The sequence below is a fragment of the Andrographis paniculata genome, unplaced genomic scaffold (assembly GCF_009805555.1).
Source record: "Andrographis paniculata isolate CXL003 unplaced genomic scaffold, ASM980555v1 Contig12END, whole genome shotgun sequence".
Taxonomy (NCBI): domain Eukaryota; kingdom Viridiplantae; phylum Streptophyta; class Magnoliopsida; order Lamiales; family Acanthaceae; genus Andrographis; species Andrographis paniculata.
The window spans coordinates 4,918,463-4,934,209 of record NW_026137402.1 but is presented as its reverse complement, the minus strand read 5'-3'; the positions used below and the strand labels follow the sequence as shown (position 1 = coordinate 4,934,209).

At 30.7% G+C, this 15,747-nt stretch overlaps 3 protein-coding genes across 4 annotated transcripts; 1 reads left to right on the top strand and 2 right to left on the bottom strand.

The window, feature by feature from the left end:
* Positions 1–5,180: 5,180 nt before the first annotated feature.
* LOC127256558 (glutamyl-tRNA reductase 1, chloroplastic-like) lies at positions 5,181–7,858 on the top strand. The gene is made up of 3 exons (XM_051282623.1): positions 5,181–5,590; positions 5,955–6,196; positions 6,567–7,858. Exons 1-3 carry the CDS (start codon positions 5,314–5,316, stop codon positions 7,698–7,700), a joined length of 1,653 nt encoding a protein of 550 aa, XP_051138580.1. The 5' UTR covers positions 5,181–5,313; the 3' UTR covers positions 7,701–7,858.
* A 146-nt stretch (positions 7,859–8,004) lies between these two features.
* LOC127252093 (protein trichome birefringence-like 12) lies at positions 8,005–10,123 on the bottom strand. Of its 2 annotated transcripts, none has more exons than XM_051276124.1 (4): positions 9,578–10,123; positions 8,999–9,136; positions 8,640–8,889; positions 8,005–8,561 (listed from the first exon to the last, which is right to left on the bottom strand). In XM_051276124.1, the coding sequence occupies exons 1-4, from the start codon at positions 10,117–10,119 to the stop codon at positions 8,274–8,276; spliced, it is 1,218 nt and encodes a 405-aa protein (XP_051132081.1). In that variant the 5' UTR covers positions 10,120–10,123; the 3' UTR covers positions 8,005–8,273. The 2 variants fall into 2 exon arrangements, with proteins under 2 accessions (XP_051132081.1, XP_051132072.1); XM_051276115.1 differs by having other exon boundaries at positions 8,005–8,558.
* Positions 10,124–12,929: 2,806 nt separating this feature from the next.
* On the bottom strand, positions 12,930–13,651 carry LOC127253048 (pathogenesis-related leaf protein 4-like; the record flags this gene model as incomplete). The annotated part of the gene is made up of 1 exon (XM_051277466.1): positions 12,930–13,651. A coding segment is annotated over one exon (522 nt), but the record flags the coding sequence as incomplete, so codon positions are not given.
* Between the last annotated feature and the right edge of the window lie 2,096 nt (positions 13,652–15,747).

Genomic DNA, 15,747 nt, shown 5'->3' with positions numbered 1-15,747 from the left:
AATCTTGTTTATAATTAAATACAAAACTATGAAAATTATATGAGTGTGTTTACCTGTGAGATTTTAGTTTTAAATAATAAAATTTTGAATTGAAATAATAATTTGACATGATATAAATATGTATTGATATGATATTTTGAAGATAAAATTTAATTATAGTGTAATATAATAAATAAAAAATAAGTGTTTGATTTGATGCTTTTGAAACTATCAATTTTCCTCGCTTCAAGTCCAGTCTGCCGGCCGCTATTATTAGCGTTGTTTGTTTGTGGATTTTTAATATTTATTCTATTATGTTTAATTTTTTTAAAAGAATAGGAAATTAAATAATTTAAAAAAATATTTTTAATTTGTATTTTATTATTTAATTTTTATATTATTTTAAAAAAATTAAATTTTTTATATAAAATATCATGACAAAATTATTTCTATTACTATTTTCTATTTCAAATAAAAACTCTTTTATTCATCATATATGATTTTCTATAAAAGTATAGCTTTTTTTTTAAATATCAAATTAAAATATTATTTAAATTAAATTTCAAATTAAATTTTAAATTCATATTAAAATATCATACTCAAATCAAAATAAAACAAATTCCATACATTTTTATTAAAAATTATTCATACTGAGTAATAAAAAATTTTTAATTTGACATTCTTCTACAATGAGACTGGGATAGTGATTATATTTATAATAGGTTATTATTATAATTTAATTTAGTCAAGTTCAAAATAGGCTATGAGTTTTGGAACCTTCTTAAATTAATGTTATGCATTTATATAATTATATAAACTGTATATACATTTTTTAACATTTGATTTCAATATTTTTATTATGTAATTATTGTGGTTTTAAACAATATTTATCTTACAAAAAATTATATTTAAATAAAAAAATTAAATTAAACTCTAAAAAATATACACAAATATTTCTATAATTTTATTCCTTTTTATTCTCAAACTTTTTCCTACAATTTCCTTGTCCTACCCATCGTCCAAATTAAAATTATATAATTATCAATTTCTAACTATACATATGCAATGTGTTGTACGAATATATATATATATATTATAAAAATATATAAAATATATATTATTAATTAATGTTTGATGTTTTCATAATTTGAAACATTTGATTTTTATTATTTCCAAGTAAAATAGTTGTGTGTCTATATGTCTTGACATAGACAACCAATGGCGCGTGTACTTTGGGTTATTAAAATGAATAATATTATTTTATCCAACTTAATTACATATTTACTATAATAGATAAAAAATTTGGAATGCACAATAATACAGTAGTTAATAATAACAAATTTTATTTAGGTGAGTGAGATTAATTCATCTCAAGTATTATTTTTGTTAAAATTTATATTACCTTATATATAATTAAATATATAATATATTGAAATAGTATTATACTACAAAGTAAAAACACCTCAAAATTACATTTATTTTATATATTTTTTTAATAAAAAAAGGCATTTGAAATTAATGTGAGCAAGAGATAAGAGTTGACAATTAATCTTTAAGGCTTTTCCAGCCCAAATCAAATTTGTGGACTATAAGCCCATATATATATATATATATATATTTGTAATTTGAAATAATATGTGAATTTTGGTAGGAATATTAACTCCAAAGTTAAGAAATTTTCGGATAAATAAGATATGTGTACGAGCGTATTTGTTTTGTGAAATAATTTAAAGAGATTTTTTAATGTGAGATATAAAAATTTATGTAAATATAATAATAATAAATGTGTGTAATATATTAATTTTTGAGAAATGTATAAATTTTTTTAAAAAAAGAACACACCCGCAAATTCAATTAATCTTGAGCTAGGGTAAAATATTTCTAAATTTTAAAAGTTTATACACCATGTTATTAATTAATTTAAAGTGAACAATTGATAATATTGAATATTTTTAAATGGTGTGTTATTATTGAGATTTCAACTACTTATCAAATTTTATAAAAAAATTGTAGAATTTATTTATTTTATTTTAAATCATTGATGTCATAAGAGGTACCAAATGATTTAAATATGCTATCAATTGAAAATAAAGTTATCATATAACATGATGCTGCTATTATTCTTAACATCTAAAATTGCATGAAGTAATTGTTTGCTAATATGCTTACATATTGTATAAATTTGTTACACGTTTATATCATCTAAATGCTTAGATTACTACCTTACAATAATAATTAAAAAATAAATAAAAAAAATAAAAATTTGAGAACTCATAAAATTATACATAAATTGTAAAAACAAAGATGAATCAGTGTGATATATTTTGATATATCTGATAAAAAATAAAAAAAAAAAAACCTCAATTTTGGTAATAGATCATCAATTATATATCTATTGTATTTGGTCTTAATGCACAATAGATATTTTTTAAAAAATAAAAAATAAAAACAAAAAGGGTATTTTATTTTACACATATATTTTTTTAAAAAAAATTAATATATTGTACATAATTATTATTTTTATATCATTTACGTAATTTTCAATACCTTATATAAAAAAAATATATAATTTCAAACTATTTTACAAAACAAATACACCGAATTATTGCTTTGAATGATCAATAAGGCCACCACACCATTTTAGATGACCAAACCAATTGAAAATATAAAATAGAACAAAGTCAAAATTGACACAAGTCTAATGGGGCGGCAACTTTTTTTTAAAATTATTATTGTTATTACTACTATTATTAGTATTATTATACAATTATATGGAAAAAAAATAATTTTGTTTTAATTGAAATTTTTTAATTGATTTTACTTTTATTTAAAGTAAAATTAATTAATTTGATTTCACCAATAACTTCTCAATGAAAATTGATGATGTGACAATTGAAATAAACTGAAAATGACCATATCAAATGATTTATGATTTAAACTATTAGCTCATGGTCACAAGTCCAATCCCTACACCACTATCGGACCATTTTTTACTGGACAACATGCATATTACATTTATTGCTATAAACCTTGTTCAACTATGGTTATATTCTGGGCGTTGTTTTAAGCATTATTATATAAATATAATCAGATTCAAAATATGATTGTTTTTATATATTGTTCTAACTATTTTATGATTAAACATAAGCACATAAACATAGGCGTACAACATGTAATAAGATATCAACTTATTTTATTTACAATAAATATTAAGATATGTAATATTTTAAACCATGTTTAAGATATTTAATATTTTGTCAGAAATGGAATGTGACATACCAACACGGCAACATAGACATCCTAAATTTTCAGTCATTAATTAATATTTGGTTTATAATGCAATATATAGAATTAGAATAAGTTAAAAATATGTATTTAAATATTTTTAAAATTATATTTTAATAAAATATATGCAATATATATTATTTTGTAAAGACTAAAATTTTATATAATATAAATAAATAATTTTTTTTAAAATATATATAAATATATTTTATTTTGTTTATTTAATCTCTCTCTCTTTTTTTTTTTTCTTTTCTAGTATACTAGAATTTTATTTTAATGATTTAAGTGGAAATTGAACTCATAATCAATGATAAACAGTTTAAAGACTCTACCATTAAACTATATTTAACTTTTAGTTACAATTTTATTAATTAATATATATAAATATATTCAATATTTAATATTAATTTAAAAAAGTCAGGTCGGGCCCGATACAATCCGACCTTCATAAGTCCGGGTACAGCCTGGTCTATCAGCGTGTCGGGCCAAACACAATCCAAAAAAATTCAGACTTATATTTTGAATTCCAAACACTTTTTGATAATGTATATTTTTGCCCCCTCTGACTATTATATTGTAATTCACATTTATTTTCACCTATTGGTGAATAGGGGGTTTTGAAGTTCCACTTTGGTGTGTTAGATATTAATCTTTGGAAATGTTTAGAGAATTTTGAAACTGGAAAAATATTTAATACTCGCTCCGTTCCATAAATATAGTTTTAATTGAATTTGAAACGAAATTTAAGAAATATTGATATCATATCGATAGTGGGTGAAAAATATGGATAAAAGACTTTTTTTTTTTTTTCCTTTGTGAGTGTATTAGTGTAAAAAGTAGTGACTCTTGTATAATAAAAATGAAAAAGTATAGATAGTTTTACGGTGATATAGTTATTTATGGAAATAAGACTATTGTTTTGAGACGGATCAAAATGATAAACAAAACTATTGTATTGGGACGGAGGGAATAATATATATATTTAATGTGATATATATAAGTATTAGACGTAATATTTTATATAGAAGATATATTTTAATACAATATTTTAAATAAAAATAATTATTAAATGTGTTATATTTTATAAAAAAATTTAATGAATTATACCAAATTACTCCCTCCGTCCCAGAAAATATGAGATTAGATACGAAAATTTAGGTAAAGGGGCAGATAAAAATCGAAAAAAGGACAAATTACGTGGAATAGATGGAGTAATATTTATAAATTATTCTTAATCCTTTAATTGGCAGTAGCCATTCTTCCATAGCTTGGATTTTATTTTATCGATCTGTAGTTTTTTGTAGGCATAGAACGAAATTTCAAATATGTTCTAAATACAAAAATTAATGATGCATAAATACTGTGCTTTGAACTATGATTTTATATAATAAATTTAAAAGTAAAATACTATACCTACTTTAACTATGTAGGTTTTGTAGGCATAAAATCATGTTAAAAATGTGCTCCAAATTTTGTATTGGATGTTGGAACTCGGACCGGTAATGCCCCTCACACAGTTTAAGGTGTTTAAAAAATGTCCGTTATTCGAATCCAATAAATACTCTTTTCGTTCTAAAACAATAGAGATATTTGACATGGTAATGAAAAAATAAATATGATTTTATATATAAATAATTAATAAATATAAAATAATGTTTTTATGGAACATTTTAATATAAATAATTAATAGAAACCGGTTAATAAAATTAACCAATAATTAATGGAAACATCCTTTAGTAATTAATCATAATCAAGATAGGTGTGCACGTGTTTTGCACGTCGGAAAACGAACAGTTGAACGAACGCGTAAAAATTGGCAGGTTGGGTTGGGACTTGGCGGGTCAAACATATATAAATAATTAAATAAATACCCACACTATTATTATTATTATTATTATTATTATTATTATGGTTGTTGTTGTTGACAAATTCCAAATTCAATTGGTTGAACCAAAACACCCAAAAAAATAAACCCACCAACCCCACCCCGTCCCTTTTTCCTCCTCTTCTCTCGATCGCCGGCCACCTCTCACTTCCGACCAATCTCTAATGCCAATGGCGGCGGCGAGCGGCCTCTCTAACCTAACACCTATCACTGCAGGTACTGAATCGAAGCTTGACCTCCGCATTCGCAATTCATCTTGTTGCCCGGTGCGTTGTTTTACTCCCAGGACACCAATTTTTGGCGATAATCTGTGTTGTAAGATTGTTGTTCCCAAATCGCTCCGATTGAGTCCTAGATGTGAACTCGCTCCTAAAGCCGCGATCCAATCTAAGTCTTCGAGTGTATCGGCTTTGGAACTTCTCAAAACCTCTGCAGCTGATCGTAAGTTTCCGGACCTGTTTTCCTTAGGTTAATTTAATTACCTTGCTTCTGTTTGCTAACTGCTAGTCCTTTTGCCTTTTGTCTTCTCGTCTGGTTTTATCTGATTTTTTGGAAGGTTGTTAAGTAGTTTGATTCCCTGTTCTTATCTCAGAAATTAGAATAATTGGTTTTCAAGTTACCTTAGCATTTTAGCTCTTTAGTTGCATTTCCCTTTAGAACTCTGCACTGTTTCGAGTACTGGCTTTGCTTCATGTAATGGATGCAAATAATGATTTCACTTGAAGTTTGTGTGTTAAAGTCTTCCTGGTTAGGCAATAAAGAAATTCTTCGTATCTAACCAATACAGTTTACCCTCTCTATGCAGGTTATACAAAGGAAACTAGCAGCGTTATTGTAGTAGGCTTCAATTACCGTACAGCACCAGTCGAAATACGTGAGAAGCTTTCCATCCCAGAAGCACAATGGCCTCAAGCAATTGGTGAACTATGTGCCTTAAACCATATAGAAGAAGCTGCTGTTCTTAGTACCTGCAATAGGATGGAAATATATGTTGTGGCTCTCTCTCGGAATCGTGGCATTAAAGAAGTGACTGAATGGATGTCTAAGGTACCAAACATTATTCGATTTCTTCTTCTTTGTTGCTCGTTTAGGCCACTGCAGAGTGTGTATCTGCATCTATTAAGAGTTACCTGTGAATAATTATCAATATGTATCATAGAAATTACCAGATTGTTGTTTAAGGTGCTTGCCAAAATGCTTTCTATCTTCTGCTCTATCTTTTAATTTCCAATCCACTGATTTCTTGATAATCTTGGGGAAAAGCTAAGACGACTAGATGAGAACAATGATCATACTGATTTGCCTGAGATTACTTACTTTACTCTTATACACAATGCGAAAGTAGTGAGAAATCATCGATCTCTAATGGCTAAAATGTAAGAAAATTGATTCATGTTCTGTATCATTTTGTCTTCAGATAAGTTCTGTTCCAGTCCCAGAGCTATGCCAGCACAGGTTCTTACTTTCCAACAAGGATGCTACACAGCACCTCTTCGAAGTATCATCCGGGCTCGACTCGCTTGTTCTAGGAGAAGGTCAGATTCTTTCACAGGTAAAACAAGTTGTCAAAAGTGGGCAAGGAGTCGGTGGATTTGGTCGAAAAATCAGTGGGCTGTTCAAGCATGCAATAACCGTGGGCAAACGGGTCAGAACAAACACTAGCATCTCCACCGGGTCCGTATCCGTTAGCTCAGCCGCTGTGGAGCTTGCTATGATGAAACTTCCAAAATCGTTGCATTCGTCTGCCAGAATGTTGGTTGTCGGTGCTGGAAAAATGGGAAAGCTCGTGATCAAACACCTCGCTGCAAAAGGTTTTCGAAATATGGTGGTGGTTAATCGGAACGAGCATAAACTCGCATCCATCCGTGATGAGGTCAAGGATGTCGAAATAGATTATAAGCCTCTCTCGGAATTGCTAACGTGTGCTGCGGAAGCAGACGTCGTTTTCACATGTACTGCTTCAGAAACTCTTCTGTTCACCAAAGAGCAAGTTCAGACACTTCGAAGTCCTCCGAGGCTCTTTATCGACATTTCTGTTCCACGAAATGTGGGCATATCCGTGTCTGAAATCGACGGTGTCCAAGTCTACAATGTGGATGATTTGAAGGAAGTCGTAGCTGCAAACAAGGAAGATCGAGTGCAGAAAGCGATGGAAGCTCAAGCGATCATCGGTGAAGAAGTGAAACAATTCGAAGCGTGGAAGGAGTCGCTTGAGACGGTTCCAACCATCAAGAAGCTTAGAGCTTACGCAGAAAGAATCCGGGCGTTGGAGCTGGAAAAGTGTATGTCAAAGATGGGCGATGATATCACGACGAATCAAAAGAAAGCTATTTATGATCTCAGCATCGGAATAGTGAACAAACTCCTCCACGGCCCGATGCAGCATTTGAGAAGCGACGGTGATGGTGCTGATGCAGGTCGCCAGAATCTGAATCAAATACTGGAAAACATGCACGCGCTCAACCGGATATTCAGCCTCGACTTGGAGACGTCGCCGGCGTCGGTGCTCGAACAGAAAGTTAGAGCAAAGGTCCAGAAGAATCGAAGCTAGAAGCGAGTTTCTTGAAGGCTGAAGTAATTTATCCTTAATTTTTGTTTTTCTTATTCATTTTTTTGAGAATTTATTCGATTATTATGGCCATCATTGGGATTAATTGGTCTTCCTATGTAACTATGTATAGTTGAGGTTATAGAGATGATCCTTGTGAAGAGGAACAAGTCATTTTGGTTGTAGTTGTATCACGAAACCCAAATAAATTAATTAATAAATAAAATTTATTTATCAAAATGTAATTACTCAGTTCTCACCATTCTAAAACCATTTTGACACATTTTTGCTAAAAAAAAAAAAAAAAAAAAAACCTCGAAATATGAAAGCCAAAGAAAGGGAGGGCTGTAGATTTGTGCTAAAATATGTATAAATATATGCTTACCGTCTCTTATAGCATATACTGATCCGGTCAGACCAACACCTTGCTGACTTGATAGGATCAACAGCCGATGCCCGAAAGGGAGTGTGAATAACAACAATCACTAGTTACTACTAAAAAGATCATCAGACTATAACACTGCCTATCGATCAATTGGAAAGAACCAAAAAAATCAAGATATGTATATATCTTGGTCAGTTCATCTCCTCCAAATTGTAAGTAATCAGTTGAGTCAAGATATCGACCCATGTGTCCGGAACACCCGGCAGGCACCAGTGCATACAGTCCTGACCCCAAATAGCTACGGCGTCTTTCTTCCCTAGCCAGATTGAAGGATGAGCATCGGCTCGGAATTCACTTAGGCGAGTCAGATCCAGTGTTCTGATACTTGTTCCTCTCAGGACCTCCTCAATCATAAGATTTAGTTTCCTAGCTTCTGTGTTCACTCCATTATTCCACGGATCAAACCATAGATCAAGCTGCTGCACAAACATTTATCACTTTCAAAAACTGACAATATTATTGCCCCACAATTACTAAAAAACTAGTTTAACAAATACCTGAGATTCTCCAAGAGGCTCATTTAACAAACAGGTTCCATTTTCATTCCATTCGCCACCGTGAAAGTGCCTTGGCGACTGCAGCCGCCAAAACTTGAGCACCTTTTCGGGGAATGCTTTCTCAATGTGTGCTACCATATTCTCAAGAACAACTTTGAGGCCATCCTGAATTTCCAGGGGAGGATTCATTGCTCGGCCATTTTTAAAGAATACAAGTGGAGTTTCTTTTGGGAATTTGTCGTAACCCCACCTGATGACGGCAATTAAGCCAAATGAAAATTTCGGGACTGTTTTTTCATAATGAAATTCATATTTTAAATTCAACAATCAATATCAAGAAAAGGATAAAGAAAAATCACCAGTGACCAGTGTTGAAGACCAGAACATCATAGAAATCAGCAATATTAGCCCAGTCGTCGGCTGGAATGTCAACATCTACTCGATAAATCCCTTTCACTCCATCTTGGATGGGTAAGTCGGTCGATTTAGTCTGCCACCTTAATTTTATCAGTAACAATCTAGTGAGGCAGCCATTCGCGGCAAAAGACAACTCATTTTACACAACTGGATTAAAATATAATGCAATATAACCGATCCGATGCAACGGATAAAACAAAAAAGTAAGATAGGGAGTTCATGATATGAAGCATAATTACAGCCTTCAGCATAAACAATGGTAACTTTCTAAAGTTCAAAGACATAACTTTCAGCACTGATCTTTGATTGTTTAATCTAAACAAGAATCAATTACAAGGAATCAGTTATTGTAGACTAAAATGATTCAAATCCATTTTCATTTCATTTGACAATACAATAAATTTCAAATGCACTAAGATCAAGTGAATTTACATTCTAAATTGATAATCAAATAGACATGAAATAAGCATTTGGGTAAACAAAAAAAAATCACAGAACAACATCAAAATAACAACACTTACTCAAATTTTGCAAGCAAAACAGCTCGATGATACGCCACAGTCACATTAAACTTGGGGAAATAAGCACCTCGCCAAGAACCCCTTCGCTTCCACTTCTTAGCGCCATCATCGCCAACGCTTAATACGCAGAGAAACGACACCAAAAAATTCTCATTCAAAGAGTCCCCCACCAGCCCAATATTCCTATTCCTCATCAGATTCAAGAACCCGACCGGATCGACCCTATTCAGATCACAGGCTTCGGGCACCCATTTCCATGAATTGATCCGACCCATATTTTCCCTTTGATTTTTGATGCAATTCCAGGCGTTCCTATGGAATGGGCAGGCGGAATCGTACAAGGGCTTTCGAGAGGGGTCGCGAACCCATTTGCCTCTGAAAAGGTTGCATGGAGGCGGCGGTAAAAGAGGGATTTTCGAAGGGTGGGGTTGGGGTGAGGTGGTGTAGAGAGGTAGGAGTGAGGAGTAGAAGAAGGTGAGCAAACAGGAAGGTAGAATTAACCATACGATGGTTTGAGGTATTAGTTTGGATGCCATCGCCATTGTCGCTGCAATGAGCATTTTGAGGAAAGAGTTTCAGTATTTGGGACACTTAGGTGCGGCCCCTTGCCCAACCGGTTTAGAACCGGCGGTTCGAACCGGGAAACAAAAATAGATTTTACCTTGATGTTCGTAGTCCATGGGATTTGTGAATTTTTTTGGGCAATAACTTAAAATGGTTATATTTTATAAAAATAATATATTTATATTTATAATAATGATAAAGAAAAATAAAATTAATATTAATAAAAATAATTATTTATAATAAATTAATATATAATAATATCTAGGCCTCAATTATCACGGACCAAAATATATTACAAATCTCCACCTTATTTTGGGCGTGGAAGATTGTTTTCTCGGGTGTCATCACGGTCCGAACTTTCATTGATTCCTTATAAATCAAAGTTTTCTTTAAGTTTTCATCGATGTTGATTTGATTTCGAGAGAATATAGCCTATTGAATCTTGGATTAGTAATAACAAGTGGTATCAGAGCTTTTAGGTGGCTAACTTACTGTTTCTTTCGAAATTGAGAAATCTCGGTTTGTTTTTTTGTTTTGGATAAAACTTGAAACCGTCGTTTGTTTTCTATTTTTTTTTGTGAAAACTTGAGTCAAGTCCTTATAAAATGTTTTTTTTTGAAGGGATTGAATCTGAGTTGATCATGTTCTCTGGTTTTGTCGAAAAATTGATAATAGTCCATGTTTTTCGAAATCTTGAACTGAATTGGTGTTAACAAGACTGTTACCTGCGCTGTTTGATGTGTTGTGATCTGTTTTGTACAAATTCATTGATTATAGTGCGTTGATGTTTCAATTGTTCAATCCTGTAGTTTTGAAATACAATATGAAAGTTGAGTGATTGTTATTTTGAGTGTCAGAACTTGAATACTATAATCGAGATCACATTGGCCTAAAAGTGAAACTGAAAGTTGTGTTTCTGATATAAGTTTGTCTTACATGTGACATTCTAGGCTGTTGGTTAGTATAGTCATTTATTGTGCCATCCAAACTATACTAATTTGTGTATTGAGTGTGCAGTTTAAAAGGTGTAACAGGTTGACATCGAGAAAGGAATTCATTCATTCAGAGAACAATATAGAACATAACCTTCTCTCGCGATTCTTCTCTCATGCCCTAGGCGATTCCTTCGTCGTCGCGCCTGCCTTCTCCGGTGAATCTGTCCGGCGAGTTGGGAGTTCCTCTTCCCCGTTGATGTGCGCCTTTTCCCTCGGTGTTTCTACGGTTTGATTTAATCGATTTGTGCCTTTATTTGTTCTCTCGCGATGTATATGCTGTTCGCGGTGTGATATGCTTGAAATCGTTTGTGTTTCCGTATATTAGGATTCGGGTTTTTGTGTTTGTTGCGTTTACGTGGCGTGTCATTTGTAGTTGGGTCTTGGATGTGTGTTCGGTGCCGGTTTGTTTGATATTAGGGTAAACTGAGTCCAAATTGTTGCTTCTGTAATAAATCGAAGTTTTCTTTAAGTTTTCATCGATGTTGATTTGATTTCGAGAGAATATAGCCTATTGGATCTTGGATTAGTAATAACATAATATTTTATTAATTTACGAAAATATGTAAGATTGATTTTAATTACTTCTTTAATTTATATAAAAATTAAATACTATATTTTAGTTTTAATGTGATTATTTTTACTAGTAAATTGATACTTTTCAATGAAATACTCCATCCGTCTCGTAACTATAGTCTTAATTGGTTTCGGCGTGAAATTTAAGGGATATTGATATTATATTGGTAATTGGTAAAAAATATGGATAAAAAAGTAGTTTTATAGTGATATGATTATTTATAAAATAAGAATATTGTTTTGGGACATATAAAAATGATAAAAAAGACTATTGTATCGAGACAGAGTATATAAAATAATAAAAAGTATACAGTTGGCACTGATGGCACCGAGGGAGTTTTATTGTCAAATATATCACTATTTATATTATGCATTTAATATATTTATTGTGCTAAAAATCAATAATATATTGTGTTATAAATTATATTATTTTTGTGCTACATACTTTATATATGTGTTGGTTGAATTAAACCAGCATCATAATAATTATATCATCCGTTCATTCTAGGGTTGTAATCCTAGCTATCTATTAATTTATGTATATGTATATATATGTTGCCCTTCATTATGATACATACGTAATGCTATCAGTTCATATTCTTGCGCGTTCTCTCTTTTTCGATCTGTGATCGATGTTGAAGTTTTTTCGGTGGGTTTCTTTATTTTCGAGAGGGCGGTTCTTCTATGAAATATTTGGAGAGTAATTAGTAAGTTCTCTACGATGTGATTTTTTATATTTTAAGTTGTTTAACTTCGAGGGATTAGTGTTCGATTATTTGGATAGGAGATAGGTATCGTCGGGGTGCCGTTGAACAGCGCCGGAGTTCAATCGTCCTTGTTCTTGCCTCTTTTTGTCTAATAAGGGTTGACGTTGAGCCACACGTTGATGTTATTTGTTGGTGTTTGTTTACGGTTTTGTGTTTTGATTTCTACAATACACAATCTTTATTTAGTTCATTTTACAAGTATTTTTCATTGTCTATTTTCCTCCAAAAATTTATGCTTCTTATAATTTTAAAATTGTATGAAACTCTCATAGTATTGTAAAAAATACCATACAAAATTCTCTTTCTAAAAAATTCTATGTAATGTTTATGAAAATATGGAGACAATTTCATGCCATTTTTAAGAAATTTTATACAATATCTTCTAAAATACAGCGAGACTCATGCAATTTAAAAAAATATATGATGCAAAATTTTCGAATCACAAATAGAGTTATAAGAAAATCTTCATTTAAAAAAGTTGATACAAATATTGTGTGTCGATATGCTGACCACAACCAACCTCATGTACATAAACATTCACGCTTATTTGCTTTTTATTTACTTCTCCATATATATATATATATAGTTTAACACTGAAAATGAAACTGTATATGTGAATATGTAAAATGTGAATTTGCAGTAAACATGTAGTCCTAATAAGGCCATTCCCCATCCCAATTGCCCGGGGGATCATAGGAGCAGACCACATAGTACCATCCATTGTTGCACCTGGCCTTCCCGCACCCGATGCGCACCGAATCGCGCCACACAATCTGCGTGTAATGACCGCACACTTTTCCAACCGCGCAGCTATTCGGGCTGTAATAATAGTTCGACTTCTCGGAAACCCACAAATTAATAGCATCTACACCGCTGAAAGTAGTGCTGCTGCCTTTAGCAAGATTTTCGCCGTATGGCCCATTAGAGTGTGTCATGTTACAATCTCCGATTCTTTGGTTAGCATAGTTTTGGGCATAGGTGGCGAGGGTTGTGCTCCATGTCACTGCGCCCACGCCTACTTGGCCGCGCGCCGTGTTGTGGCTGTTGACATAGTCTTGGGGTGAGTTTTGGGCAACAATGGTTGTTGGTGTAATTAGGGCTATCAAGAAAACGAGGGATAGGGGAATTTTGTTACTAGACATTGTATAGATCTTTGTGTAAGAATGAGAGTTGATTGGTTATTGTTTGGTATTTATAGGCATTCAAACTTGTACTAAGTATGTCATTGTTAATTATAAGTAGCTAGTTTTAGATTGCGCACTAGGTAAATTTTCGAGCCAAGATCAATCACGTGCAAATTAAGTCAGCTTAGCAAACTACACTAGTTAAGTTGTGTATGACAAATTTGACTTGGAAAAATTATACTATCATCTTGTAATTATAAGTTCACTTACTACATTAATTCAGCTATTTTTACAGGCTATTATTATTGCTCTTTTCATCCGGACTAATTATGTCATTTTGTTTGGACATAGAGATTAAGAAATATTGATATTTTAATGTGAAATTAAAATAAGTAAAAATGGAGTAGTATTATAGAAAAATTATTAAAAAGTTAATAAATAATCATGTGATAAGTAAAAAAAGAAAATAGTGATAAATTAGTTATTACTCCGTCCGTCCCACTTAATTTGTCCACTCTTTCTATTTTCTCGTTCGTCTCATATAATTTTTTATTTTATTTTTTGAAAATATAATTATACACTTTAATCACATTTTAAAATTTATAATTTATAGTTTTTTTTTGTTTTTTTAATTAAACTATTTACTCATCTTATTCTTAATTTATAATTATTTTTATTAAATTATAAGTATTTTTACTGATATTTTTTTTAAGGACAATTATAGTAGGACGGAGAGAGTATTTATTAAAATATAAGTAATAAAATTATGGATGAATAATATTGTTTACTATATATTTATATAAAACGAATAACAAGAAAATCTGGTATAATTATAACGGACCAAGAAAATAGTATTAAATATGCTCACCCTATATTGCAGGTGAAATGGCATGTGGGGGTGTACAATGCAATTTTATTTAATTTGGTACATTTTGAAGCAACCCTAAATTTATTAAAGCTTCCCCTTTGGACACATTGGGTTTGTGTATTTAGGATTAAAGTTTTGTTATTATAATCAGAGGTATGAAATGTTGCTTAAGTGAAGGTGTTAACTTTATGGAAAGAAGCAAAGGCTTATTTTCTTTTCATTTCTGAATGCATGAATAATGAAAGTAGATTTAGGGTGTGTTTGTTTGGGGATTTGGATTTTGAATTGGGATTTGAATAGTAAAACTTTTGAATTTGAATAGTTGTATGGTGTAATATAAATAGGTGTTGATATGATGTTTTGAATGTAAAATTGATTTTTAGTATAATATAAAAAATAAAAAATAAAAAATAGGTGTTATGATTTGATGTTTTTGAAGAGAAAAAATTGGATGAATAGCGGCGAAAAAGTCAAATATCCCAATTAAATATTTATTGTGACAGTTGCTTAAGGTTGTGAAAGCATTTAATTTCTGTCCAAGTTGAGAAAGCCACTAAATAGTTTTTTTTTTTTTTTTTTTTATTTGTCAAATGCTTAAATATTGTTTTAGAATTATTTAATTTGCACAAAAGAAGTAAACTAATGCATTCTCACTTTTAACAATGTTGTGAAACTCATACTTTGTACTCTAAAAAGTGTTTGGTACGGAGAAATAAGTATAGAAAAATGAAAATATGTTTGAGACAGAAATAAAATTAAAGAAATGAAATTGAAAACTATTTAAAAATAATAATTTAGAATAACAAAAATTTCGAAATAAGATAACTATATACTAGTATATATCTTCTTAGTAAAACTACGAAAAATTAAAAAAAAAAAATTAAAATTATAAAAATGAAAAAAAATAAAAATTGAAATGATGCATCATCACACCATAATCTTATACATTATATATAAATTATTATTCTTACTATTTTGAGGTTTCTTTTTTTCTGATCAAAGCACTATTTTTAAAGTCAATAATTATTGATTGTTATAAAAAAGTTACTGCATTAAGAGTGTTATTTTCAAAATAAAATAGAAATACTATATAAATAAATAAAAAATCCCATTGATCATCCTGATGCAAATACAAATTTGCCTAAACTTGGAATCCTACTATTATTGGGAACATATTCATCTCAAACCAGATATTCGAACAACAATCCAACCTGTCAAAATGGAGAATATTAACAGATTCTCAAGTTATAAAAAAAAAAAATTAAAAAGTCAATCCAAC

Bases quoted from the DNA above. Each gene is read 5' to 3' on its own strand.
- LOC127256558 (XM_051282623.1), top strand. From the start codon at position 5,314: ATGCCAATGGCGGCGGCGAGCGGCCTCTCTAACCTAACACCTATCACT. The intron at 5,591-5,954 runs GTAAGTTTCCGG...CTCTCTATGCAG, and splicing joins CAAAACCTCTGCAGCTGATC to GTTATACAAAGGAAACTAGC. The intron at 6,197-6,566 runs GTACCAAACATT...TTTTGTCTTCAG, and splicing joins TGACTGAATGGATGTCTAAG to ATAAGTTCTGTTCCAGTCCC.
- LOC127252093 (XM_051276124.1), bottom strand. From the start codon at position 10,119: ATGGCGATGGCATCCAAACTAATACCTCAAACCATCGTATGGTTAATT. The intron at 8,890-8,998 runs GTGATTTTTCTT...TGCCGTCATCAG, and splicing joins GTCTTCAACACTGGTCACTG to GTGGGGTTACGACAAATTCC. The intron at 8,562-8,639 runs GTATTTGTTAAA...ATGTTTGTGCAG, and splicing joins AGCCTCTTGGAGAATCTCAG to CAGCTTGATCTATGGTTTGA.